The sequence below is a fragment of the Cryptomeria japonica genome, chromosome 1, assembly GCF_030272615.1.
Source record: "Cryptomeria japonica chromosome 1, Sugi_1.0, whole genome shotgun sequence".
NCBI classification, from domain to species: Eukaryota; Viridiplantae; Streptophyta; class Pinopsida; order Cupressales; family Cupressaceae; genus Cryptomeria; species Cryptomeria japonica.
Genome location: NC_081405.1, coordinates 19,605,081 through 19,631,523, shown reverse-complemented (window position 1 = coordinate 19,631,523; position 26,443 = coordinate 19,605,081). Strand labels below are relative to the sequence as shown.

General features: G+C 40.0%; 1 protein-coding gene across 4 annotated transcripts in view; it reads left to right on the top strand.

Annotated features, from left to right (window-relative positions):
• LOC131031204 (uncharacterized) overlaps positions 1–26,443 on the top strand; it is a 148,540-nt gene that overhangs the window by 44,840 nt on the left and 77,257 nt on the right. For 2 of the 4 annotated variants that reach the window (XM_059218036.1, XM_057962250.2), the window contains exon 4: positions 13,348–13,532. The exons of 1 other annotated variant lie outside the window; for it this stretch is intronic. In XM_059218036.1, the coding sequence (XP_059074019.1) occupies positions 13,348–13,532 (185 nt within the window). The remainder of the gene's footprint in view (positions 1–13,347; positions 13,533–26,443) is intronic. One more of the 4 variants, XM_059218046.1, reaches the window with a different exon arrangement.

The window sequence follows — 26,443 nt, the reverse complement described above, 5'->3', positions numbered from 1 at the left end:
ATATATATTAAGCAGTCTTTATTAAACACATCCCCTATGCATACTGCCGAGAACAAGGATGTTACTGCATGTAACTTTATAACGGTTCTGATCTGCTCTGGAGCAATCTTTTTTCTATTCCTATCCATCTCCCCCATTTTCCCAACAATGTCTGGTTATAATAATCAGACAGAGCATATATAGAACATCCTATATTGTGTCATGTATCCTATACCTTTATATACTAGACAGTCATAAGCAATAATATACTGCGTATCAGCAATGAACAGATTAAAGTCACATTCATTATGCTATATTAAACAATTATAAACGGCATTACGTTACTAGTCAGTAGTATACCGATATAAAAAGTAATCATTATGTCATGTATGGGGAAACAATACTACAACTACAGAATTGAATCGAACTGTTGTATATTTCATCTCTTATAAATGCCAATATCTCCTCTTGTGGTTTGTGTATTCTGACATTCTCCGATTTCTCCTTGTGGTTTTTTTTTTGAATGTGTGAGTCTTCATTTATACTTCTATCTCTTAAAGGTTGCACCTCTTTGATGAGTCATATCTTTCCCATTTGGATCAGTTCATTATACCCATAATGCTCTTAGAAATCGCTGGCAACTTTAGCTGATAATCAGCCTTCTTTTAAAGGTGGCATCACTTGTTAATTTTGTTTTAAGACATGATCAATGTCATTACCCTTTTAATTCGTATCCATCAGCCATGATCATAATCAAATCGGATTTGTACATAATCGATATTGGCTTATCATGATTGCTATCCAATCAACTCTTAATGTCGATTATACTTGTGTAGTCAGTCCAATTGATATTTTATTTGTTGATTATAATATAGGTGAGAGGTGTTGAATGTAAATGGTTTCTTTATTCTGTTATGATCAGTGAACATGGCTAACCAATCGATGAACATAATGTGTGTAATCACTACCGTTTCTTCATCCATCGATTTCCATTCACTATCGTCATGCCAATAATCGATCTTTGTCCTCCCTTGTTTAGTGGGACTTACTATATTAATATACGATGCTTGGTGACCTACGATCTTTGTATGAGCATTTACTAATCTTGCGTGTCATCGATGTTCCATTATTTAGACAGTCAACTTTAAATCAGTCTTCGTTGTATTTGGGAATATGTGACCTCCATGTGGACTAATTGACTTAATGCTCTTCTTGCTCAATAGGTTGATCCTTATCACTTTGGAAAGTTGATCGACGATGTAATTAATAGTAAAGACATAATTCATATATGTGTAAGATTGTCAATAAGTGAGGTCATCATCATGGTGATATAAGCTTGGATGCTTGCAAGTCTTTATGTCTGGATGACTTATGCATCCATTTCTTACTTGTCGTTATCCTTATCATTTCTTTGGGCAAGGGGATTTTCCCTAGGTTCACCATTTTGGTCAAGTGTACATGGTGGGGACATGACACAATCACTTAGTAGGCCCAAAATTTAAAAAAACTTGGGACTATGCGAAAACTCAAGGAAAAAATCAGCAAATCTACCGAACATTTGTAAATACATAAAGTTTTAAAAATATTCTTCAAAAATACTCATATTATTGAATTTGTAGAACTTATTACAGATTTCCATAATATATAAATCAAAATTAGAGTTTAATACATATTGTAAACCAAAAAATTATTTCAAAACTTCAACCTTTGAATACATATGAACTTCAAGTTTCAATATCAATGAAAATTTTAAATAATAAATTTCATCAATGACTTCATCTCAAAAAATTTTGTTGCTGTTGCGTGGGTGTTGCTGAAGTGAAGTGGATGGTATAGCTGCAATGTATGTGAAGAACCTACCCCTAATGACTCACCAATCTCACTTTCTACTTCCTCATATGTTGCCACATTCACTTCCCATTGTGTTGCCTCCCTCGCCAAATCAACTAGCTCATCATCAGTTAACAATGGATCCCCATCAACATTATTAAGCTCAGCAATCCAATCTGAATATGGATTAATGTCATTGAGATCATGTGTTTCATGTGTACCTTGCTTTTGCACCTTCTTTTGATGCAATTGAAAGTTGTATTGCACATAGACAAGGTCATTCAATTGCTTTTGAGTCAACCTATTGTGCTTCTTTGTGCAAATGGACTCAAAAATACTCCAGTTGTGCTCACAACTAGAAGCACTACAAGGCTAGGATAAAATGTAGATGCCTAAAGTTTAGGCCTTGTGGCACCATATTCTTCCCACCACAAGTTTGCAAGGATAACAATTGGCATTTATAACTCAATAAGGATTATAGTAAACTAAAAAATTCAAATAAATCACAAATTTAAATTAAACACATTTTTTTTTTAACTTGGCTCTCCTACAAATGCATAAATTTGAAGAAAATGATGCCCCGTTGGCCTTCTTTTAACTCTATATCTCATCCAGTACGAGGTCTCAAAGGTTATTATCATCAATCAATCTCTCAATACATGTTCTAAGGCCAAGAACAAACTCTGCATCTACTTTGAAATAAGAAGCAAAACGAGACTTGTGGTTCAAATAGTAGGCAATGACATGAATATGTTGGTGGAGTTGTTGGTTCCACCCCGATCAACTATCCACCATATGGGTTCATAGTTGGTCTTGTTCGATCCATAAAAATGCTGAATTGCCACTTTGGCTTTATCCATGGCTTTGAATGGATACCCCATGGGGTTTTAATCCCCATACACTAATTGTGGAACTTTAACCAAACGGTTCTAACTTCTAAATATCAAAACTTAACAAAATCAGAAAATTAGAACATTAAAAAATAAAAAGCATAAGTAGAAATTGATGTTTGAAAACTTAAGCAATTCTATCATCAAAAATGGTCTTCGTGACCTTTGCTATAGCCTTCCTACAATAAGGACTCACTAACCACCTTTCCCTTTTAAACATGCATTTAAGGTTGGACATTGTAGCTAATATACTTTGCAAGGTGAGGAAATTAGTGGTAAAGTGTGTGACTCCTAACCACACAAAATCCTTGTCATTAGTGTGCTCTTGTAATGTCCCCATTCGGGATTCACATTGATTTAGATCTGAAACAACATTTCTAACTTAAAGTGAGAATTGTAATACATTTATAAATATAATTTCATTAATTCTGAAGACATTTTACTCTAATATTTAACTCATAATGCTAAGAATAGTTTTTGGAAGAAAAAACTTATCTAGATAAGTTTCCCAACATCCCCTCTAAACCATGTGTTGACTCTTGTTGTTGATCATGTTTTACTGCAGCTTGTATCCGATATCTCACTATTAGTGGAGAATGGGTAAAAAACACAAATAATTTTCCCAAACAAAAATCTTTAATCTTCAACATATTGTTGACTCTTCTTAGACCATCATTGACTTTTTGGTAATGCTAATTGTTCAAATCACAATCAATAATCTACAAGGCTTAGGTGAGGCTCAAATAAAAACCACAACCAATATTCCGAAGTCTTCCAAGTGAGAGTCCCATTCCCTTTAGTGGGGCTGCTGCTAAAAACACAACAATAATGGTGAAATCTCCAAAACCTTTTCTAATTGCTGCAAACACTGTTTTAGGATTCTTTTATTATAGGAATCTGAATAATTATTGTGTGGGGCTCACCAAGCACTTTGACAAGCTTAATACTAATAAATCTGAATTTTCTATTGAAATCCCCTTACTATAATTCTGATATGATCAGATGATATTCCTCCCACGTGGTATAGGCCATTCTTTTGCTCCCTTGCAATCAATAGTGTTGTCTCTAATTTAAACTTATGTGCTGGCAGTTGGTAAGCCAAGTGGATCAATGCTCACCAGAGCAGATCCAATTAAGGAATTAAAAATAAATAAGTTTCTAAGTTCCATATTCATATATCCTTGCAACCTATAAATGCCAAATGGCAAATGCTCAATTGGAGCAGATCCATAAATGGATATAAGAAATAAACAATACTATATTCCCTGGTTTTCCAAATAGATGGGATGTCTTTATATATATATGGTGGGAAAGAATGCCCCAAGAGACACGTCTCTTGTCTCTTTGCAATCGTTTATTATTGCTCCCTTAAATCATTGCCTTGTCTATCTTTAATCCCACCTTTTCATAACTTATTGTTAATTTCCTCCATATTGCTACTGTTTGTTCCTTTATGATAATCGCTTGTTATCATTGGCTATGGGATTTAAGATAAATATAATTCCTCTGACCTCTGTCTTCTTTATTTGCTGGCGGTAGTAATTTATTCCATAACCAAATCGGGTATGTACACATATTATGATCGCTGTCTTTGTTGTCATTAACAAGTTTTAACAAATCCCTTGTTTATCGATTATTATCTCAGATACCGGTTCTCCCCTATTTTGGTTGGGTCCTGGTCCTGGTCCGTGCTCGGTCGTGGTCCTGGTCCGGTTCGCTCTGGGTCCCACCCGGGTCTTGCCCAGGCGGCTGGGTTCCCTGTGGCCAGGACCCACAGGGAACCCAGCCGCCTGGGCAGGACCTGGGTGGGACCCAGGGCGAACCCACGAGGACCCGGGTGAACCCAGGAGGACCCGGGTGAACCCAAGCCCGTGGGTTCCCAAAAACGGGGCCCACGGGTTAGCAAGCATTTAAAAACAATAAAAAAACAATATTTTTAATCATATTCATAATTTGCAAAAAAGATAATATTCAAGTTTCAAGTTTCAAAATGTGAAAATGTCATGACACAATAAAGTATAAAGTTAAACATTCAAATTACAAGCCATCTATGGGATTTAAATTCCATATTCATCTTCATCTGAAGCATCCAACCCAAGCCATTAATTCAGAATATTTATTGGCATTGGCAATTATGGATTTATGATTTATTGATTTATGATTTATCTGTTATCATCTATGTATCATTGTATGGGAAAGTTACATTGTATGTTTGATGTTTCATATTTGTATGTTTGAACTGTGAACATATATAATTTTGATGTTTGAAGTTTGAACATATATATATATATATATATATTAAAAAAAATTAAAATATATATATGTACGGACGAACCCGTACCCGTACCCAAATTTTTTTTTTTTTGGCCGAATCCGTGAACCCGTACCCGAATCCGAACCCGAATCCGAACTGGAACCGGTAACTTAGATTATTATCAATGTCATTAATCTCTTCACATGTATATTTCTTAGTCTGACTGTTTACCACTCACCGATCTACCTACCATATCCTCAAAGTTTAATAGTCTCCATCCATCATCGATTCTAATGGTGCTATATTCATTCTGTTTGGATGCTTATCAGCCTTGAGTATTTGGCACATAGATAAATTATTACTTACTTTATTTCATCTTTGTTGATCCTCCTCATGCATCGATATGATAACTCAATCTGGTCAAAAGATATTGGATCGATATGCTCATAAGGATATTGTTCTGATTATCATCATGCTGACTGTTGTTATATCCATTCAGATTGAACGTTGAGTATTGCATAGTTTTGAGTCATGCTCTGATCTTCTTCGATACTTCCTCTGCTGGCAGAGGTAATGAGGAATGGATATATTATATATAATCTTTTAGATGAAGAGAGATTGACCTCAACCTTATAGTCATTGTTTCAATATGTATTCTCTCCATGCTGACTCAGTGATTATGCCTCTATATTGGTTATGTTGATTGTATTTGATCGATGCATGGTTATGATCTTGTATGAGTAGGACAGTTGTTTAACAAGGTCATCATCATGAGAATTTGGATGCTTGTAAGTCTTTATGCCTTGATGGATGGATAATATATCAATCTCTTACTTGTCTTACTCCTTATGGGAATAAGATGATCTCCTCAATGTGTATTGTTGACATGGCTAAAGTTGGATAACCAACTCCATCCGGTCAACGTAGAATAGAATGTTCTTGCTGAGTATCCTATCCTCTCTTGTGTAAGGCATCTCTAATGCTGTTTAAGATATCAAAGGGGACAACTTCAAGGTTCCAAATGTCAGGTCATGACTGCGGGATAGCTCAACGGTTTGATGTGTTTTGCTGGTAACACAAGGGGCCTTATGTTCACAACAAGTTGGTCTGCATCCAAAGATGTTGCGATTCTCGGACGAGGAAATAAAAGAAAAAGAGAAGATTTTAAGGATCTTAAGTGCAATGATAGGAATGACTAGTGCTGTGGGTAGACAGATTTCAATAAACCAGTTTTTGTTTCGCCAAAGACACCCTCACAACTCGACAAGAAAGGTGCAAACTCCAAAGGATAAATGGATTTTCAGACTATGGGGATTCATCTAGGCACCCAATTCTGACATAGCCTAAAAACAAACACCTACAGTTGAACTAAGCATAGTTTTTGGATTCACACTAACCATGCACGGTGACCTACAATCAACAGATCCTCAATGGTATGAACCTGAAATGCATCAAATACCCCCCCACATTTTGCCATTGAAATCATTGAACTCTAATTAACCAGCTGGAAAGAAACCATGCAAACAAAAGAAAACAAAGACAACAAACACCATGTTTCAATGTTCATATATTTGCTTCAACTACCATTACAACAATTTCTTCAGCAGCTCTACTCTATTTTTAATCTGCAAATTGCATCTAACTCCTAAAATCAAACTAATTCTAACCTCTAAGAGTCTAAAAATCTAACTTCTTCTAACTTTTTACAATGAGAGGCATCTCGCCTTTTATAGATTTTACAAATTGAACCAGAGGCTAGGATTGACTACATCCAATGGCTGCAAATGGCCTTCTAGAAGCCTGCCAACTTTAACCCATGCCTAGTTACTCTCAGCTATCCTCCCAACCACTTTCCTCAGCTATCGACCACTATTTGACATCAATTTGGTCAATTAGGTAGCTGGGAAATAACTGACCTGTGTCCCCTCATTTTAAATACATTAGATGGGGCCCACATGCAGTCCTTTTACAATGAAGCATTTCAGTTTTTAAACTGATTTTTTGGAATTAATTCCAATTGTGCATTTATGAGAATGCATACACTTGTTGCATTCTGAGTGTTCTTTGTCTTTGGTATTAGATTGTGATCAGGTCTTCAATTTGAGCTTCAAACAATTAATTTCGACTTGAATCAATCTATTCACAAAATTAAATAAATTTAACAAATATTAAATTTAGGCAATGTCGGGCTTTGTTTCAAATAAGAGGGAAACATAAAAATATTCACTTTTAAATTAATTTGAATCCCTCTTTTCTCCTTTTATGTGGTCGATTCGATGAATGGGAAACTCGGTCTTTTTAATAGAAATGTGCGATTTTGCTTTAAACGCCTCCTTTTAAGTTCGGCTATTTGAGGCTAATTGTGTGATTTCATCCGTTAGTTTTAAACGCCTAACTAGCCTATTATAAAACTCGTGAATTTTCTAAGTTTTGTGCGATTTTCTTTTGTTCTTTCCTTGTAAAAGGGGTGGAAATTGTCGAACTTAAACCTCTTCATGTGCTCCAAATGAAATTCGGCTACTTTGTTAAAATGGTGCGATTTTGCTTTCTTTTTAAACGCATTTTACTATTTTGGAGAAAACTCGGCCTTTATAGGCATTTTGTGAAAAGTCACTTGTCATTTCAAAACCCCTCCTCTCTATTTTCTTTTAACTCAACATTCGACACCTTAAAGGATAAAATTTGGCCCTTTCATACCAAATGCACGACCTCTCTCTGGCAAATACTTAGACTAAAAAGAAATGTGAGGATGCCCTCATCACAAAAACTCACAACCTTTTGCTCATGAGAATTCGGGCTTTGTACATAAATACACGAATTTCTTTTAAATGGCCACTCCTTTGCACTTTGCAAAATTCAGCCATTCGAAGGAAAATGCACGACTTTAATTGGCATCTTGCAAAAAAAACAAAAATGACGAACTTCCCTTTCTGTGGCATCAACTTGGGATTTTTACAGGATTAGAAGGCTAGATTTCACTTGAAGTTGAAATTGAAACACAGAGCCCTTTATTTGGGATTTTGGGGAGTTTTCGGGTTTGCAAGGTATTTTGCACGAAATGGGGGACAAATTCAGCGATTTGAAGGCATTTGAAAACATTGGAAGGCTTCATTGTGCTACCTTTGGCGTTGGGGGCGTTTTGCTTGACATTTTGAGAGGAATGTGCAATTGCTTTCAAACACACGAACCTCAATACTTTTCTTCGACCCACTGATATTGAACATGGCCTTTGCTCAGGATATTTCCGGTGATTTTGGACCTGACAGCGACCTACGATTTTGCCATCCTTCATCTCTATGATTCGCAACTTCGAGCCTACTTTCAAGCTTAGACTATACTTGGCAAATATCAGATGATTGTAGGGAGTTTTGTTGGTATTTGCAGATGCGGTTTCAAACATGAGCCTCTATCTCATGGAGCGGACTAAGGCCAAAAAGGGGGTCCTCGTCACAGGCGGGGTGGGTGTGCATAACGCACATGTACTACTTTACAAAAAATATACAACCTGCTTGTTGTTTTCTAGTTCAAAGATGGGGACATGACAACTCTCTCATAAGGTATTGGACCTATTGTGTTGCACACACACACCCCGTCTTCGACAGGGACTGCCCTTTGTTTTGTTTGGTTCGCTGGTTATTGTAGCAATTTGAATAGCCCCGAGGAGGTCATTTAGGATTTGGGCATTGAACCATAAGGCTTCATTGGGTCTATCCTGGGGCTACTTACATTGCACTCTAGGAGTGAGAGGGCATGGGGAATGGAACATAAGGTGAAGTCTAAACATGAAGAGAATAAGGTGAATGAAGAGAAGATGGAATTTAAAACTCATCCAAGAGCTAAAGAAGTAAAGATGCAAGCCTATAAGTCTTAACTCAAAGATCAAACCTCATCTTAGAATAAAGTTTGGAGATGGGAGAGATTGTAAAAACTTCAACATACAATGGTCAATCTTGACCCTCTCCCCAAATTTGGCATTAAGGACTTTAGGAATCTTAGATATCTGCTAAGTCAATGTTTCTCTCCAAATTCTGTGGTGGGATACAAAATAAGAATAAGGCTAAATGCCAAAAGCCTTCCAAACACCAAATTTTTGACCAATTTGCAAATTTGGTACCTGCACAAAAATGTTCCAGATTTAGAAATGTTCAGGAATGTTTTGTCTTCAGTGCCAACCCCCTGCCTGAGAAGAACTTGTCAAAAATAGACTTACTATAATAGTAAGTACTTCAGAATGTTAAGATTAGGGTAAAATAGGACAGGATAACACTTACTAAAAATAGAAATTGCTAAAATAGTAAGTTTGATTTTTGGCAAAATAAAGACAATCCGGGAGGCAGTGAAATCCCTAAAAATAGGAAGTTTCTAAAAATAGAAAGTTGCTTAAAATTCGCTCAAATTTCATTGTTAGCTTCCTTGAAGGGTCCTGATTCCAATGCAATGCTCAGTTTTTTCAAAACCCTAAGGAAAAGACCCCAAATCTAAGTCTGAAGGGCAAAACCCTAAAATAGGCAAAACAAGTTCCAGACTTAGCAAAATTTGCTCAAACAACTTGTAGGCTTGATCAAATTCACCCCAAAACAATTGCAGATCGAGGAGATTGAAGGGATTGTTGCGAAAAGACCTAGAGAAACACAACCAAAAGATCGAGTGGGCCTAAGAGGTAGGGGGTCCCCATTTGCAATGGGGCGATGTGTGAAAATGTCACAACAAGACTTTCATAAAATTCACCTTATTCATATCCTGTCAAGGTTGGAAAATCCGACCTTGACAAGGAATTTTACTTGTCAAAACATTTCATCCTTAAAAATCTCATCATTCTCAACACTTAGCAATTTCAAAATCTTAAATCCTCTTGACAACATTCCCTGACAATATTTGTAACTTCTTTGCACTTTGACAATTGTGACAACATACTTAGCAATTTCAAAATCCTAAATCCTCTTGACAACATTTGCAACTTTTTTGCACTTTGACAATTGTGACAACATTTTGCAACATTGACAAGATTGACAACTTTTAGCATTTTGGGCAAGATTTGACATTTCACACAATTTTGCCATCAATCCTCAATCTTGACACATTCATGAATTCCATACTCAAAACTTGAATTCATGACTTGATCACACCCAAAGGACAAACTTTGCACTCTAAGTCACTTCAAGGACAATCAACACACTCTTTTGAACTAACAAAACATAAACCCTTCTCACAAACAAAGGCTAAAGGACAAACTATTGCCAAGCTAAGAAAAAACGCTAATCTAGCAAGCGAAAAAGTGGGGGTCCCCATTTGTAATGGGGCGTGTATGTTTTTGACATAACACATACCAACACAAGACCTTTTAAGAAATGAGAGACTTAAAATTTAAGAATCAATGATGAAAGTCTTGGTAATTCCATTTGACCATAAAAGGTTGACATTGCATTAGGTGTGCTACCATTCAGCACGAGCTTGCTGGAATTTTTTTGAAGTAATAATTCCAACAGATGGGCTGCTACTTCAGTTATGCATGAATGGACTCTAGCGTACATCGGTCAATCTTTGAAAATGTTGTTGACATTTTTAACTTGCTAGTCGCTTATCAGTAGAACAAAGGGAAAATCAAAATGGAGAAATTTTGGGCATAACATATGATCCAACAGATTTTGAAAGACTAATTGCATTCCTGAATAAGAGAATTGTGATTAAAAACACCTGCAAAATCAGATACTTTCAAAAAGGAATATATCTCTATCTCATAAAGTCTTACTGGCCTTTGTAGTTTAGTTTTTATTGTATGCTATTTGGTATTCGCACACTCAAATGTTGTTTGCCCATTTACAAATTCAAAATTAGTTTTGTTAATTATCAAATAGCCCAAGCTTCTGCAATCCATTATGTAAAGCAAAAAGAATTCTGTATAAACTGTTAATAAGGACTGAAAAATTGATGTTCACAACCAGCCTTTGTATTCATCATCAGGATGAATGATAAGAAAACAGATAAGAGACACACTGCATTGTAATCTGGTTGATCTGTACAAATATCCCATAATTGCTCTGTTATCTTTCATCATGTTGCTGGATCACAAAGGGTCATTCTGACAATAATTTTTCAATCCTTATTAGCAAACTATTTGGAAGTCTTGTTTGGTTATTTTTTTAATTATTCTAGTTTCTTTCTTGAACATAGGGTTGTAATGTCCCCAAATTCAGCCTTACATAGTTAGTACTTCTGCAATTTGGTGAAGTCTCTAAAAGAGACAAAATTGCAGAATGAATCAAGAGATCTTTATTGGAAGACTAATTCATATTAAATATGGTGCAATAATATACAACTCGATAATCTACCTTACCCTTAAACAGAAATCATTTTTATGCTAACCAAGGAGACTCATAATAAGAAGATCCGATGATAACTAATTATCGGTTAACAGTAACAACTAGATATCAATGAAGGAAGACAATCGACGATTCACATTCCATTCTTCAATGGTAATATCATGGGCAGCAATTTGAATGACTATGAAACAATTATAAGATAAAGACGAAATCAATATGATAACAACAGTCAACGATCAGACTAAGCAGTGATTATATTAATAACTATAAAGATGAGCTGAGACCATCATGACTAATAATATTGAAGTGGTCAGCGATTAAGGAAGGCAAATTCATTTACAAACTGATCTATTGTGTTGTAAAGAAAAGTTACAATTTGAATAGATAATCATGGACAAGATTAACTAATAACCATTAACTATGGAGAGATGCGATGTATTAGAAAGAGGTAACTAATGGAGGGATATGTCTTTCAAATCTTATGGATGCAACTATTCGATTAGTAAGATATAAAATGAGAGTTGACCTCATTCTAGGAGGGGAGGAAGGACGTCTATGATAATCTTCCTACAGTGAATCATGGATATCCAAGCAATAAACATGGAAGAACTCTTTATCCGATTCTTGACAAGGGTGAAAGCACTACAAAGAGATGAATAAAGTCTCAGCATCTACAGAAGATATGGTACCAAAGACTTATACAGAACCAAGTCTTATCGCTGTCTACATAGCCCAAATCTGATTGATCGTTGGGTCAAGTACGGAGCAATAATAAAGGAATAACAATTAACTTCACAGAGGTCAAGAAGCAGCGAAATCCAGTGTTCAATGTAGCAATATCAATTCATAAGAAAAAAATGACTTATCAGCATCAATAACGATAGTCAATTAACGAGCAATGAAATTGTTATCAATTAAAGTCGCAGCGATGGTGATGGCTAAATTTTGCAAGGTCAATTACCTTTATTAAGCAGCGATTAATAAGGTATGATTTGTTAATGTGAAAACAAATAAGCACAAGCAGTGGTGATGACAAAAAAAGGCAGCATTTAAGTTAGTATATTGAATAAAGGAAAAGGACCGTATTCATAATTATGCGTTTGTTAAACATTAAACAAACCATTCTTGGTTAAGAATGAGATAGGCTTTGTCTTAAAAGTTTATTTGTAAGGGTGCTGCAATTCTTAGGGGATAATTTAAGGAAGTGCAAAGAAAATATATCTCATATACAACTAGCAGTCCCGTTTTTTAAGGAAATAATATTTGAGGGAGTAAAAAAAATAGATCCAAAGCAGATATAAGAGGAACTTCACATCAAATTCATAAAGAGAATATGGACAGTTTAAGGGGGAAATAAAAAGATCTCCAACATAGCAAATTTAAGAAGAGAGCATTGTTACAGACCTATTCCAGATTGGTGGATTAATAGCATTATTTGTGAAGATAAGTTCTAACTTCCAAGCTAATCTTACAAATTTAAGTTAAATGTTATAATGAAATATATTCAGTTTTGGCAAAACTATATTTATTAATATATTACAACTCTCACTATTAATTAAAATTGATGTCCCAGGACTGAATTATGATAAATCTCAAAAGGGGACATTACAAGGGTCCATTCCTTGGGGCTGTTTTGAGACCATATGATTGATTGCAAGTGTTTACCATATAAGCATTTCTTCATTTCTTACCAATCCTATCATTGAAGAGCATAAATGCTACATTAATTAGTCATACGTGCAATGTCTGCTTACTGTAGTCAGATAATTTCTTATGACGTAACTCACATCAGTAGTTTTATTGCTATTCCATAAATATGAAACAATTTCCTTTCTTTGATTATAGAAAAAATAGGTCTCTTACCATTTTCAGTGCATTGTAATATGACCTTTTAGCTTGCTTTTCTATCCTTTGTTCTATGTTCTTTGAATTTTTGAATCATTTGACACTACCTTTTTTACTACATTATGTACATTTTTAAGAATACTTGAATTTTGACGTGTGTATTTAAAATAGTTCCATATAGGTGATTCTAATAAATTTTAAATTAATAATGTGCCACTTTTGATGTCAGGTACAGAAGTGGAACAGCCTAGCAAATGGGGTCTCTCAGAAGCCGAGTTATTTCTCTCAAAGGGTGCACCGTCAGAAAGGACACAAATAGGCAGTTCTCCCATAGAAGATAATTCAAAGGAAATTGTTGCACGGCGCTTACTTATTGGGAGTGGGCTTGCACTCTCAGCGATTGGTCTAGCCTATGTATGTAGCAAAAATTCAGTTTCAAAACACAAGTCTTTCTCAGTGATATACAGTGGTGCAGGGCACCTCTTCTTTTCATGGTGTTTTCATGCCATTAGGGGTGTCTAGTGTTTGTTTTGTGTTTACTTATGTTGCCATAATGGGTTGGATCTCAAGGATCAACCTAGATGTAATAAAATGCCTTTGTATGGTCAATAACCTCTCAGGTTCACATATAAGCCTAGAGGTCTATTAGGCCATGTGGGCTTGAATCATGAAATTTGTGTTTATGATCCTAGAATGTTGTTTTAGGTGTTTTAAAGGTTAATGATGTTCTTAGATATGTTTGATAAGGTTTAGGTGCTTAGGAATCCAAAGTTGCAAAAGTTGCATACAAGTTGTCATTGTTGTCAAAGCAACTTTTGAAAAGTTGCCGGTTGGAATGTAACTTCTTTCCAATGATCACAGCCATTTCAAAGTTGGTTGTGGTTGTTGAGAGGAGCCTATTTTGTGCTTGTACAACCGAAGAGAAAGGTTGGTTGAAGGCACGAAACGATTTGGAGAAGTTTGGTGGAGAGTAGGAAATGAAACAAATCTGATTTTTCCCTGAATTCTGTTACTTTTCCGTACTGTCCGTACAAAACGTTGAATGATTTTGTAAAACTTTGGCTTGGTACAGTAGAATGCTGAATAATCTTTCATATGAATCTGGTCTGACCCCTTGAAGTGGTGTTTGGAGGAAGATATTGATAATTTGCTTCTACAGGTCCAAAAACCCTTAATTTCCCTAGGGCGTTGCAAAGGTGAGGCCCTAACTTGCAATCTAGTCATTGGCTCTCAACGGCCTTTGGTAGGATGCAAGTTAGGGGGGTGTATTATGAGATTCCAAAGGGGTGAGCTCAGGGGAGTTGGATTGGTATTTTTACCACCAAGCCCTAGCCTAAACTTTGTAAGGGTTTAGACTAGTACAGTCAAGAATTGATGGATTGCATGATGCCAGACATTAGGAGTTAGATGGTTGAATTGGTACATTCAGACATTAGACAATCCCTTTGAAGCATTGGATCTTCCTTGTGGTCTCATTCCCGTACACTTCCTTTGTAACCCAGGCCTAATTTGATCAACTAGGTCTGTGACCCAAATAGGTAGACAGGTGTACTGGAGCAAGTTGGAGATCTAGTTCTTTGGAGTCTGAGAGAAGTTCCAAAATGGTATTTGAAAGTTGAAACTACAATTATAATTTACCGGTATAATCTTCTGCTGGTGTGAATGAACTTTGTTGTATTTGCCGATGCCGGTAGGCGAAGTCTATTGCCAGTTGAACCTTGTTGCCATCAAGGATAAGAAGGTTGTGGAAGGTCTTGTGAGACCCTAAGGGCATAGTGAAGGTGTTTGCCAACCCTTGTGAGGGATAAAGTTCAAGTTTTGATTTTGGTGTGAGTTGAGGCCTTCATAGGCTTGGGATTGTGAGAGTGAAAGGTGAGAGAGTCTGTGGGGTTTGCCACACTACTGCTGACGACCTCTACATCATACAGACAAATCAAGCTTTTTTTTGCAATGTCATTCTTGTTTTGGTTGGTAAATAGCATTTCATTCTTTGATTGAAACAAACACAAAATGTAGGCACTTGTAAATGGCTTGCTTCTTGGTCAATAGGATCTGCTTATTGATCGTCTTATAGTATAACTCATTTACTCAAATAATTTGGCTAGCTAAGCCAACATTATAGTATATCAAGTACTACATTTACATGAACACCTTACTGTTTGAATATTTGACCGGATTAGCTAGAAAAGCTGCAAAGTCCTTATTAAGTTTCATAGTCAATTTTCTTGTTGCTGGTCCCTTATTTTAGTAGAAGAAATAGAAGCATTGAATACATGATGTGACCAATATGCTACTCTATACTCTATACTATAGTATAAAAGCATTGAACATGTGATGTGCCCGATATGCTACTTTGTAGAACTAAATAACTGACGAATATTACAGAGAAAAATATTGGGTGCATCATATGTGCAATGCTTCTATTTCTGATGTTAAAGTAGGGGACCATTGTAATTACTTAGTATAAATTCATTTTTCAGTTTTCTCCTTAATTATTTGCTATAAACATATTGTAGCCTAATATTTTAAACCTTGACACTTTATATTTGAGAAATGTTATGTAATGTCCCCTCCTTAGTCCTCTCAGGTTTTTGGTGGAGATTGACCTACTATTGGGGTCCCGTAGATTAGCAGGGTGGTTTGGGACCCAACCCGGGGTTGTGAAGTCCAGTTTGGGAGCTTCGCAAGTATTCCACTTGGTTATGGGGAGTTATTTCTATGGTTAAAATTGAAATATTAAAGTTGGCCTTATCTGAATAGTAAAAGGTGAATAGTAACAGAGAAACATAAGGATGAATAGTGAAAAGTGCCCCCCCTACCTAGTAACTCAAGTTGTTTTTAAAAGGGGGCCATTTTGTCAACGAGAAATAGACCCTCAAACTCAATTTTAAGTTTTTAAGGCCAAAAAGAACCCCTCATGGATTGAACTTCTTGGAGACTTATAAAAAGTGAATTTCATAACATTTGGGCTCATTCTTACCTCTCCATTTTTCAGATCTGCAGCTTGCATGAGAACTTCAACAGCTTGGGCTTCCAGGATCGCCAACTCTTGGAAGAATTGAGGGATTTGGACGAAAACCCATTTCCTCGGGTGTCAGTTTCCATCATAATACAGCTTTAATGTGCATATGGCAGCCTCTTTTGGGAATCTTTGAGTAGATTAATCAGTTAGAAGGAAGGGTTTCTTCAATCGGTTGCATGGCTGACCTTTTAGAGGTCATTTCCATCTTTTTCCAGCTCTATTTCAGCTTGCGCTCTATATTGGGTAGAAGGGTTTCAAACCCTAGCATGTACTTAGGGTTTTGACATTAATTGGAGCTGATTTCCATTTTTTTGTGGGCTGGAAACTTGCATCAGACTTATGAGTTCAAGTTAATGGTATGTATGTTGAACTTTTAAGCAAATGACAATTACTTATTTACCTTCCTTGTAGGTTATGCAATGTACTAGTTTAAATCAGCAATCTCTTTATGTTATATTCAAGAATCTTGCATAAAAGCTTCAACCACTCAAACAAAAACAAAAACCAGTCAAACCCCATCCAAATATATGCTGGCCAAAGATTTATCAGCAAATAAACACTACACATAACATCCTAATTTGGGTCAGATTGGGTAAAATTTGGAGTGGGGATCTTTCAGTGGTATCAGAGCCATGACCCTTCCAGCCTGAGGGTCTTGTGGCTTCTTACATGCATTGTAGGCAGTTTAGTCCTTACAGATACTACACCCACAGGAGAGAACCCTGTCATTTGGCCATTAATTTCAATGTCCCAACAGGTGCAGACATGGGTGATCATTAAGAGGGTAGTAGGAGCCTTAATCACATACATAATTGTCTAGACCCCGATGCACTACTTAGAACTCTTGCCGAGTCTTAGCCTAGGATTGTGCAGGCACTTGACAAGTTACAGGACACATTGGACAAATTGGACTTGGGGCGCCATAGGGATAGGCGTGACAGACATGACAAATTGGTATCCGCAGCTGGCAGCTGTGGCAATGGTAGAGCTCCATCATCGTTTGACAGTGCACGTGGTTCACATAGACATGAGAGGGATCACGCTCGGATAGTAGATAGATCCCTGTAGCCTCAGTTCCCTCCTAGAGATGAGCCACTTCTAGATGACCCACAAGAGGGCATTGCATTTTAGGATATGGTGATGGCGGCCAGTGATGAGTGGACCCGTCTACCTGCTCATGTAAGAGAGGCATTCCCTCTTCCCCAGTATTGTTCACAGTGCAATGATAGCATGAGGAGGGATGATAGACGTCCTCGTCAATAGGGTAACAGTGACCTACAAAGGGCTACCAACAAGCTCTCTTTATCTACCTTTGATGGCAGTGGGACGACGAGTGCACGAGCTTGGGTGCACAAGTTGGATATATACTTGTCACTCAAGCCTATGCCCGAGGAGGAGGCCATATAGTTCACAGTGTTGCATGTTGAGGGTGTGGCCTATGATTGGTGGCACCATGGTTTGGTCACCCAAAGCCATGGACTTATACACTCCTATACTGAGTTTACCAAGCAACTAATTTCTAGATTTGACTGCAAGGATGTGGAGTTTTATTACAGGGATCTAGCACTATTGAGACAGACAGACCATGTTGAAACCCACATTAATGAGTTTCAACATATTGCAGTGATGGTTCCTGAGATGCCAGTTGGACGTGTGGTGATGTTATTTGTGGAGAGATTACATGACAGACTACGGGGATTACTCAAGGCTCTTAAGCCTAGCACCCTTCAGGAGGCTAGACAGATCACCTTGGACCTAGACATCACACCACCACCCACTTCTCATCACTCGGACAGGAAGTTTTCTAGAGGCTCGAAGCCTACTCAGTGGTCTTCTTCTCAGCATAGAGGTGCTCCACCTCCCCCTAGGATGGATTGGGAGATGCAAAATGAGTTGAGGAGAAAGAAGCTTTGCTTCTCATGTAAGGAACCTTGGGAGCCCGGTCACAGATGCCTTGGGAAAATTAAAGCACATCTCATAGAGGTTTATTCAGATGTGGATGATGAGCATGCAGAGGACACAACATCCAAAGGCAGCCATAGTGAGGATGAGCAGGAGATTCCATAGGTTGAGATTGGAGAGGATGAGCTTTGGATACGTCCAAGGTCACTATTGCCACCCTTTTAGGAGTCCCTAGTATCCATCCCTTTCGTTTGAAAGGAGTAATTAAGGGATAGCATGTGATTTGCCTCGTGGATAGTGGTCCCACTCATAATTTTGTTGACGAGGGGTTGGTTGCTAAGCGTGGGCTATAGGCAGAGGATTTTTTGGGTTTTAGTGTGACAGTGGCAAATGGATTTTCTATGCGTTGCACTAGGAGAGTTCCACAGCTCTGTATTCAGATGGGTGACTACACTTTGACCGATGACTTCTATGTTGTGGGTCTTGGGGAGATTGACATAATGCTTGGTATCTAGTGGCTTTAGTCACTAGGTAGATATGTTCAAGATTTTAGGCGGATGGAGTTGGAGTTCGTAGCGGATGGCAAGAAGGTTATGCTAAAGGCTCTCTCTGATGGTGGACCTATTGTAGTTTTAGCACATAGGATGGAGTCTATTTTAAGGCACGGGGATGTTGCTTGGAAAACACAGTGTTTCATCTCGTCCAAGTCACCTTCTTCAGATGATAGACTAGTAGTGCATGGGGATGTTCAGATGACATTAAATAGACACAACATAGTGTTTGGAGACCTTCCTTCGGGTAAACCTCCTGACTGTGGGTTTGAGCATGTGATAGAGTTAGAGGAGGGCACCAAGCCTGTGATTACTGCCCTTTATCGTCATCCTAAGGCATTTAAGGATGAGATAGAGAAGACCATCCGGGAATTACTGGACATGGGATTCATCAGGCCTAGTTCTAGCCCCTTTGCTTCTTCTGTGGTGTTGGTGAAGAAGAAGGATGGCACTATGTGCATGTGCATTGATTACCGTGCACTCAATAAGAAAACAATTAAGAACAAGTATCCGATCTCGCGCATAGATGAGTTACTAGATGAGCTCTATGGGGCAGTGTATTTTTCGAAGATTGATCTTCGATCAGGATACCATTAGATCTATATTCGTGAGGACATCCATAAGACCACATTTAGATGCCACTACGGACATTATGAGTTTTTAGTGATGCCATTCGGTCTCACTAACGCACTTGCTACGTTTCAGTCATGCATGAATCCTGTATTCAATAAGCAGTTGTGCAAGTCTATGCTTGTGTTCTTTGATGACATCCTGATATACAGTAGAACCTAGGAGGAGCACATGAGACATTTGGACGAGGTTCTTGGTATTATGGAGGTTCAGTCTTTGTTTGCCAAACTATTCAAATGTGAATTTGGACTTACAGAGATATTATACTTGGGTCACGTGATTGGTGCAGATGGAGTGGAGGTCACCAGGAAAAGATACAAGCAATGCTAGATTGGCCGCCACCTAGGAATGTTTCAGAGTTGCGGGGTTTCCTTGGATTATGTGCATACTATAAGAGGTTTCCTTGGATTATTCATAGCTAGCAGCCCCTTTGACGGATCGTACACGGAAGGGTGCTTTTTGTTGGACAGATGAGGCTTAGAGTGTATTTGACAATCTTAAGCAGGTTATGAGCACATGTCCCGTCCTAGCTCTTCCAGATTTCTCTCTGCCCTTTGTCCTAGAGTGTGATGCTTCAGGAGGTGGTATAGGGGCGGTACTTATGCAGAACCGCCATCCCATTGCATATGAGAGCAGGAAATTGAGGGGCAATGAGAGATTGTACTCTACCTACGATAAGGAGATGCTCGCCATCATGCATGCTTTGGCAAAGTTTCGATAGTATTTAGTGGGTGGGAAGTTTGTGGTGAGAACCGACCACAACAACTTGAAATACTTCCTGGAACATAGAGAACTCAATGAGCGCCAACATAAATGGGTCAGCAAGATTTAGGCATATGATTTCAACATTGAGTTTGTCAAAGGGAAGAAATTTTTTGCTGCTAATGCACTTTCCAGGAGGCCTTCGGTTGCTGCCCTTTGTTCCATAAGTGAGATTTCAGCTGATTGGAAGTCTCAACTTTCAGTGGAGTATTCCAAAAATCAGTTTGCATGTGAGATTATAGATGGGCAGGTCCAGGATGACAGGTATATGGTGATTGATGATGTGATATGCAATAAGAATAGAATCTACTTAGTTCCTAGATCAAAGTTGAAGGAAAAGATTCTACGTGCCATTCTTGATACTCCACCATTTTCCCCCATGGGGTGTGTGTTCAACAGTGCATAACAGTACAAAAATGTAGGAAATGTGACAATATACAACAATGCAAGTTAACAAAAGAACTCATATGTCTGTATTCATTAATGCCAAATGCCAGTACATTCAAAACATAGCTTTCTTCGACAATATCTACACACTGAAATAGGAAACCAAGTACATATATATAGGTGTCGGTATGGGTTGTCTGGTGCCAACTGCCGACAACCGTCATGTAACACACGTAACATTCTAATTACAATATGACATAATTACCCGACAACATCATCCCCCCCAAAAAAGGAGGTCGTCTCCTGACGACATACAAACAAAATGGGAAATGACACTAAGACCAATCATGAAAATCAAAGCTGAGTGGGTATAGAGGGTGTCCCTGATGAAAAAGGGGCTGGTGGTGGTGGTGCTGCCAACTGTTCCCTTAGCTGGTGAACCTGTTGTGTCTGATGCTAGAGATCTCGCTCGGCTACCAACTGCCTCTCCCTCGATTGTTTCACCATAAAGACTGCTTCCATAAGTTCCTTCTTCTTCCCATCCAATGCCTCTAAGGTAGATGTGAGACGGGTCTCTAGGGCTGCCCGTTTTGCTACATCGTGTGCACGCCCTGCTGTCTCTTGGGCCAATTCTACCTTGGCACGAGCCAAATCCTCCTCTAGGTTGGTCGCTCAAGCTCTTTGTTGTGCTAGCTCCATCTCCATTGTATGCAGGCGAGTGGCTAGCTCCTCCCGAGCTGTGATGGCCGCCACCCGCTCTATCTCTGCTGCCGAGGCACCATGCTGGGTATGTCTAAGCTGGTAGTACCCATCCTGGAAAGCTTTCTCTACCCGCTGTAGCAGCAAGTGTACTCCACCAACCCCAGCCGTCTCCTCACTCCTCCAATCTGCTAGCATCTGGGGAGTCTCCATAGCAGGCCAACTGTTGGCCTCAAAACATCTCCCAAACTCCTCAGCACACCCACCGGTGGCAAAGGCGAGGAGTCCCTCAACGGCAGATTGCCCGACGGTCCGCTCTTGCATAGAGACTGCCAATCTCTGTGCGCTGACCTCCACCTTTGCTACCATCTCTGCGCACTGGCTCCCATCTCTGCCAAAAATACCGCTATGCCCTTCGACTGGCTCTCGGTAGTGGCCTGCTCCTGTTGCTGCATTTCTGCCATCTCTTCCTCAAACCCAATGGTGTCCCGTAGGAAGTCCATCACCAACTCTTGCTGTCCTGCCTCTTGATGAGAACTGCCCTCATCAAGGTCCACAATCTCAGGAAAAGGATGCGGCTGGGGTGAGGCAGGTGGGGGTCCCAGTGGGGTCATGAGAGGCATCTCATAGCGACCCAACCACACATCCATGGTGCCATCATCATCTCTGGTCACTGTACCCTCTATTGCTGAGACATCCGTAGGTACTGGTTCCTTCCGTACGGTAGACCCAATGCAAGGAGGTTCGCTGGGAACCAATGACACTGCTAGAACATCCTTTGCCAGAACTGCTGTGACGACCCTAGAGGATGTAGGCAATGAAGTTCGAGGTCTCAACTGCCCAAATCTTGGGATGGGTACAGCTGGTATGGCTCCCATCGTCACCCTCGAAGTCTAGAGAGGTGTCAGTCCTCCATCCTGAGTCAATACTACTGGTGCATACACTAGTCGGACTACTCCCACAGGTCGCTCTCCACCTGCCGGTAATCCACGGATTCCTCTCGTCATGTGCCCAAAAGGCACTACATGGCCCTTTGTACTCGGATCTTTCTCTAATTCCTTCCTGTTGGCAAGGCGGAATGTGGCATGACTCTTGTTGCTCTGAGAAGAAGTCGTGGTCTCTAGGACCACACCATCTGCACAAGTTCTGTGGTGTTTCCTCTTTCTGGCAATCCCGTGCAAAGTGTCCCCACTGGTTGTAGGCCCGACACTGATTCATCGGCCATCCTTTGGCATCATACTGCATTAGACTCCGGTTATTGCTAATATTATTGTTGCCTCTTCCTCCCCTTCGGTTACCTCTGTAACTACCAGATGATGCCGTGGTGTTGGATTGAGGCTGGGATGTGCCTGCTGTAGCAGAGGGTGGTGGCTGCTCCTGGGTGAAGAGCACTTGATTCCCCCGTGTCTTCATGTTGTAGGCACATTCTTTGGTGGAGTGTCCCAACACTTGGCAAATGTCGCAGAAGGCCTTTTTAGGACAGGAGCCTTTTGTATGATGGATGACCTTCCTCACATTCCGCGCACCACACTTCCTCGTTTTTGTCGGTGCTTCCCTTGATACTTTTGAATTCCTTCATCATGTGATGTATATCCTTCTGAAGGGCTTGCATCTTGCTCAATCCCTCATCACTGCCACTTCCGTCGGAGGAGTCCTCCCCAGAGGACAGAGGATCTGTCTTTCTTCTTCCTGGATGTCTTCCCTTCACTTTCCAGGTACATTGCCCGGTTATAGGCATCTTTGTAGGATGTGGGGGGTACAATTTTCATTTTCCTTCTGAGTGACGACTTCAAAACCTCCACAAACCACCTTTTCTTCAATCCATCACCGGGCTGGTTGTCCATTTTTCCTAGCAATTCCTTCAGGTGTTGGCTATATGCTCGGATGGTCTCACTTTTCCCTTGCTTGGTACTCAGGATTTCTGCAATGATTTTATTGTCGTCTTTAAGAAGTCGAAACTCTGTTTCGAAGGCTTTGTGTAATTCATCCCAAGTTGTCAGCTTAGTTTTATCACCATCCGAGTACCAATCAATGGCTACTCCTCATAGGGTGGCGGGGAATTGCACCACCTATTCCGCCCTGTCAGTTACGCCATTGGCCGACCAGATTGTTTCACATGTATGGCAATGCCGTACCGGGTCTTCTTTCTCGTCTCCGTTGAACTTAGGCAATTTTTGCCGATTCGCCATCACGTTCCTTGGCGGCGGCCCAGTCTCCCCTCTGAAACTCGAACTTGACCCTCTAGGAACTCCTCCTCCAGACACTGGTCCTCCAGAAGGTACTCCGCTGAGATTTGGTCTGTTGGGTCCCACCAAGTTGCTCTAAGTACCACGGTGTGATGAGCCTAAACTGAACAGATTGCTTCTACTACCGTGACCTTGTGTCCTTCTGACACTTTCGGTCGCATTGGTATCCTTCGCCTCTCTGGTCTCGGTCTCTGTCTCCTCTTCCCTCTAGGTCTCGGCACCTCTGTATGGCGTGTACGCCTCTACCATACTCCCCTCACCAATCTCTTCCAATGTCAGGGAAAGGTCCCCCAACCGCTCTCTAGTGGTTTCTATTAGTACGGAAACTTGGCCCTCAGTACCCAAGCCATCATTGCTAGTTGTGCTTTCTTCAACAAGTTTCTTCATTCGTCATCAATGTTCTGCTTGTTGTTCTAACCTCAGCGTCCTCGCGGCTGCCTTGTGTGTGTCTTCTTCCTCTTCCGGCACATAGTTTCTATCCTTATTTAGCGTCACGAGCATCAATTCCTTCTTTCTGTGGCATTGAAGGTTCATCGATGACTTTCGTCACGTTCCTCCTCTCGTCGACTCCTTTCTTCAAATTGCTGCAAAATTTTTTGTCAACGGGTCTCGCGGTAGGTTTCTTCCCGGCGAGTTTGGAGAGCAAGGAACGCTTGTGCCAACAAGCTAGGCAAGTTATTCATCAATTGATTTACGGCCAGACTTACGCCAAGGGCACTCCACATTGCGCTCTCAAGGACGTCCTCGGTCGTGGTCTCCCTCCGTACATAAGTTTCGATGGATGCCTGTAGGATGCAGGTGAAATCCCTTGTTAGTTCTCCTCTCCTTCGAACAACTCCGTCGGCTCTTCCTCGAGATTGTTGTTGGTCCCCTCACTCACTGGTTGCCCCATTATGGTCGTGCCATGTAGTATGTTCACATCATTCCAAGTTTAATTTGACAACGACGCCAGATGTTTTCCACCATGGGGTGTGTGTGCTCAACAGTGCATAACAGTACAGAAATGTAGGAAATGTGACAGTATACAACAATGCAAGTTAACAAAAGAACTCATATGTCTGTATTCATTAATGCGAAATGCCAGTACATTCAAAACATAGCTTTCTTCGACAATATCTACACACTGAAATAGGAAACCAAGTACATATATATAGGTGTCGGTACGGGTTGTCCGGTGCCAATTGTTGACAACCGTCACGTAACTACCGACCTGTAACACACATAACATTCTAATTACAATATGACATAATTACCCGACAACATCCACTAGCAGGACATCTTGGGTACTTCAAAACTTACAGGCAGGTTCGGGAGAGATTTTCATGGAAAGGACTCAAGGATGATGTCCTACGCTATGTTCGCGAGTGTGAGACTTGTCAGCAAAACAAGTCTGAGCATACTTTCCCAATTGGACATCTACAACCATTGCCTATTCCAGAACAGAAGTGGGAAGGTATATCGATGGATTTCATTACAGGTCTTCCGAGGGTTTAGGGGAAGGACTGCATATTTGTGGTTGTTGATGGGTTGACAAAATATGCACACTTCTTTCTTATTGCAGCAGACTTCATAGCCTTATAGGTTGCAGAGTTATTCTTTCGTGAGGTATTCCGTCTCCATGGACTTCCGAGGACCATTGTTAGTGATCGGGATAGCAGATTTATGAGTATATTCTGGCAAGAACTATTCAGACTTATAGGTACCGAGTTGACCGCTAGTCCCAATTACCACCCTTAGATTGAAGGGCAGACAAAGATTGTCAACAAGTGGGTTGAGGGATACTTGCATAACTATGTGTCGAGCCAACAGAGAGCATGGGTGCGGTGGTTATTCTTGGGAGAGTATTGTTATAATACTACGCATCATATGTCTATTGGCATGACTCCCTTCCGAGTATTATATAGTTATGATGCTCTGTCATTTGTGGATCTGGCCTTGGGTGATTGTCGAGCGCCTAGAGCTCGTGAGTGGCTTTAGGACAGCTAGGATATCCTTAAGGCACTTAAGGATAACATTCAGCAGTCACAAAATCAGTAGAAGATTTATGCTGATCGGCACCGGACAGAGAGGACCTTTGAGGTAGGAGATATGGTTTTCCTACGTCTACAACCCTACAGGCAGAGTACACTCAAGAGGAGTGGGGCTGAAAAGCTCAAGCCCAAATTTTTTGGACCATACAGAGTTCTCCGAAGGATTGAAGAGGTTGCTTATGATCTTGAGCTACCTACAGAGAGCAAGATACATAATGTTTTCCATGTGTCTTGTTTGAAGAAGGCTCTAGGACATCTTGTTTGAAGAAGGCTCTGGGACAGCATGTTACTTCATCACCAGATTTGCCTCCCTTGGATGAAGAAGGCCAATTGATACTAATTCCTACAAAGATTCTTGACATGAGAGAGTGGCGGCTAAGGAACAAAGTCATCAGGGAGTATTTAGTACAATGGAAGGACTTGCCTTTGGAGGATGCCACGTGGGAAAGTGAGAGGATACTTCAACATCCATCTTTGCAATTGCTTGAGGGCAAGCAATTCTGGGAAGCGAGGACTGTGATGTCCCCTCCTTAGTCCTCTCAAGTTTTTGGTGGAGGTTGACCTACTATTGGGGTCCCGTAGGTCAGCAGGGTGGTTTGGGATCAAACCCGGGGTTGTGGAATGCTGTTTGGGAGCTGTTATCGCAAAAGCTCGCACCCTTGCTGAGCTATCAACTTAGCAACCTTGTGAAACATGGAAACAACCCCGAAGTGTAGGACCTTGCGCAAGGGGGTTGAATCTTCGGAGAAGGCCGACTTCCTTCTCAATCCAGGTGCAGGTGTTGAACCAACTCAACACTTCAAAACTAACTCCTAAGCCTATCCTAACAAATTGCAGAGGTAAAGGGAAGAGAGAAATGCTTAAACCAAAGGAGGTGATGCACCAAGATAAGAGATTGTTCCTCTACCCACCCAAAATGGCACAAGGAATCAACTGAAATACCCAAGAGATGCACAAACTTCAGTTGCATGAGTGACCCAAATGCATGTATGGAGATTATAATTTGCTAAGTGTCAAGAGGAGAGAAGGATTCCCACAAGTCACACTCAGAAAAACAAGTTAACACAACATTTATGGAGAGAAGAGCCACAAAACA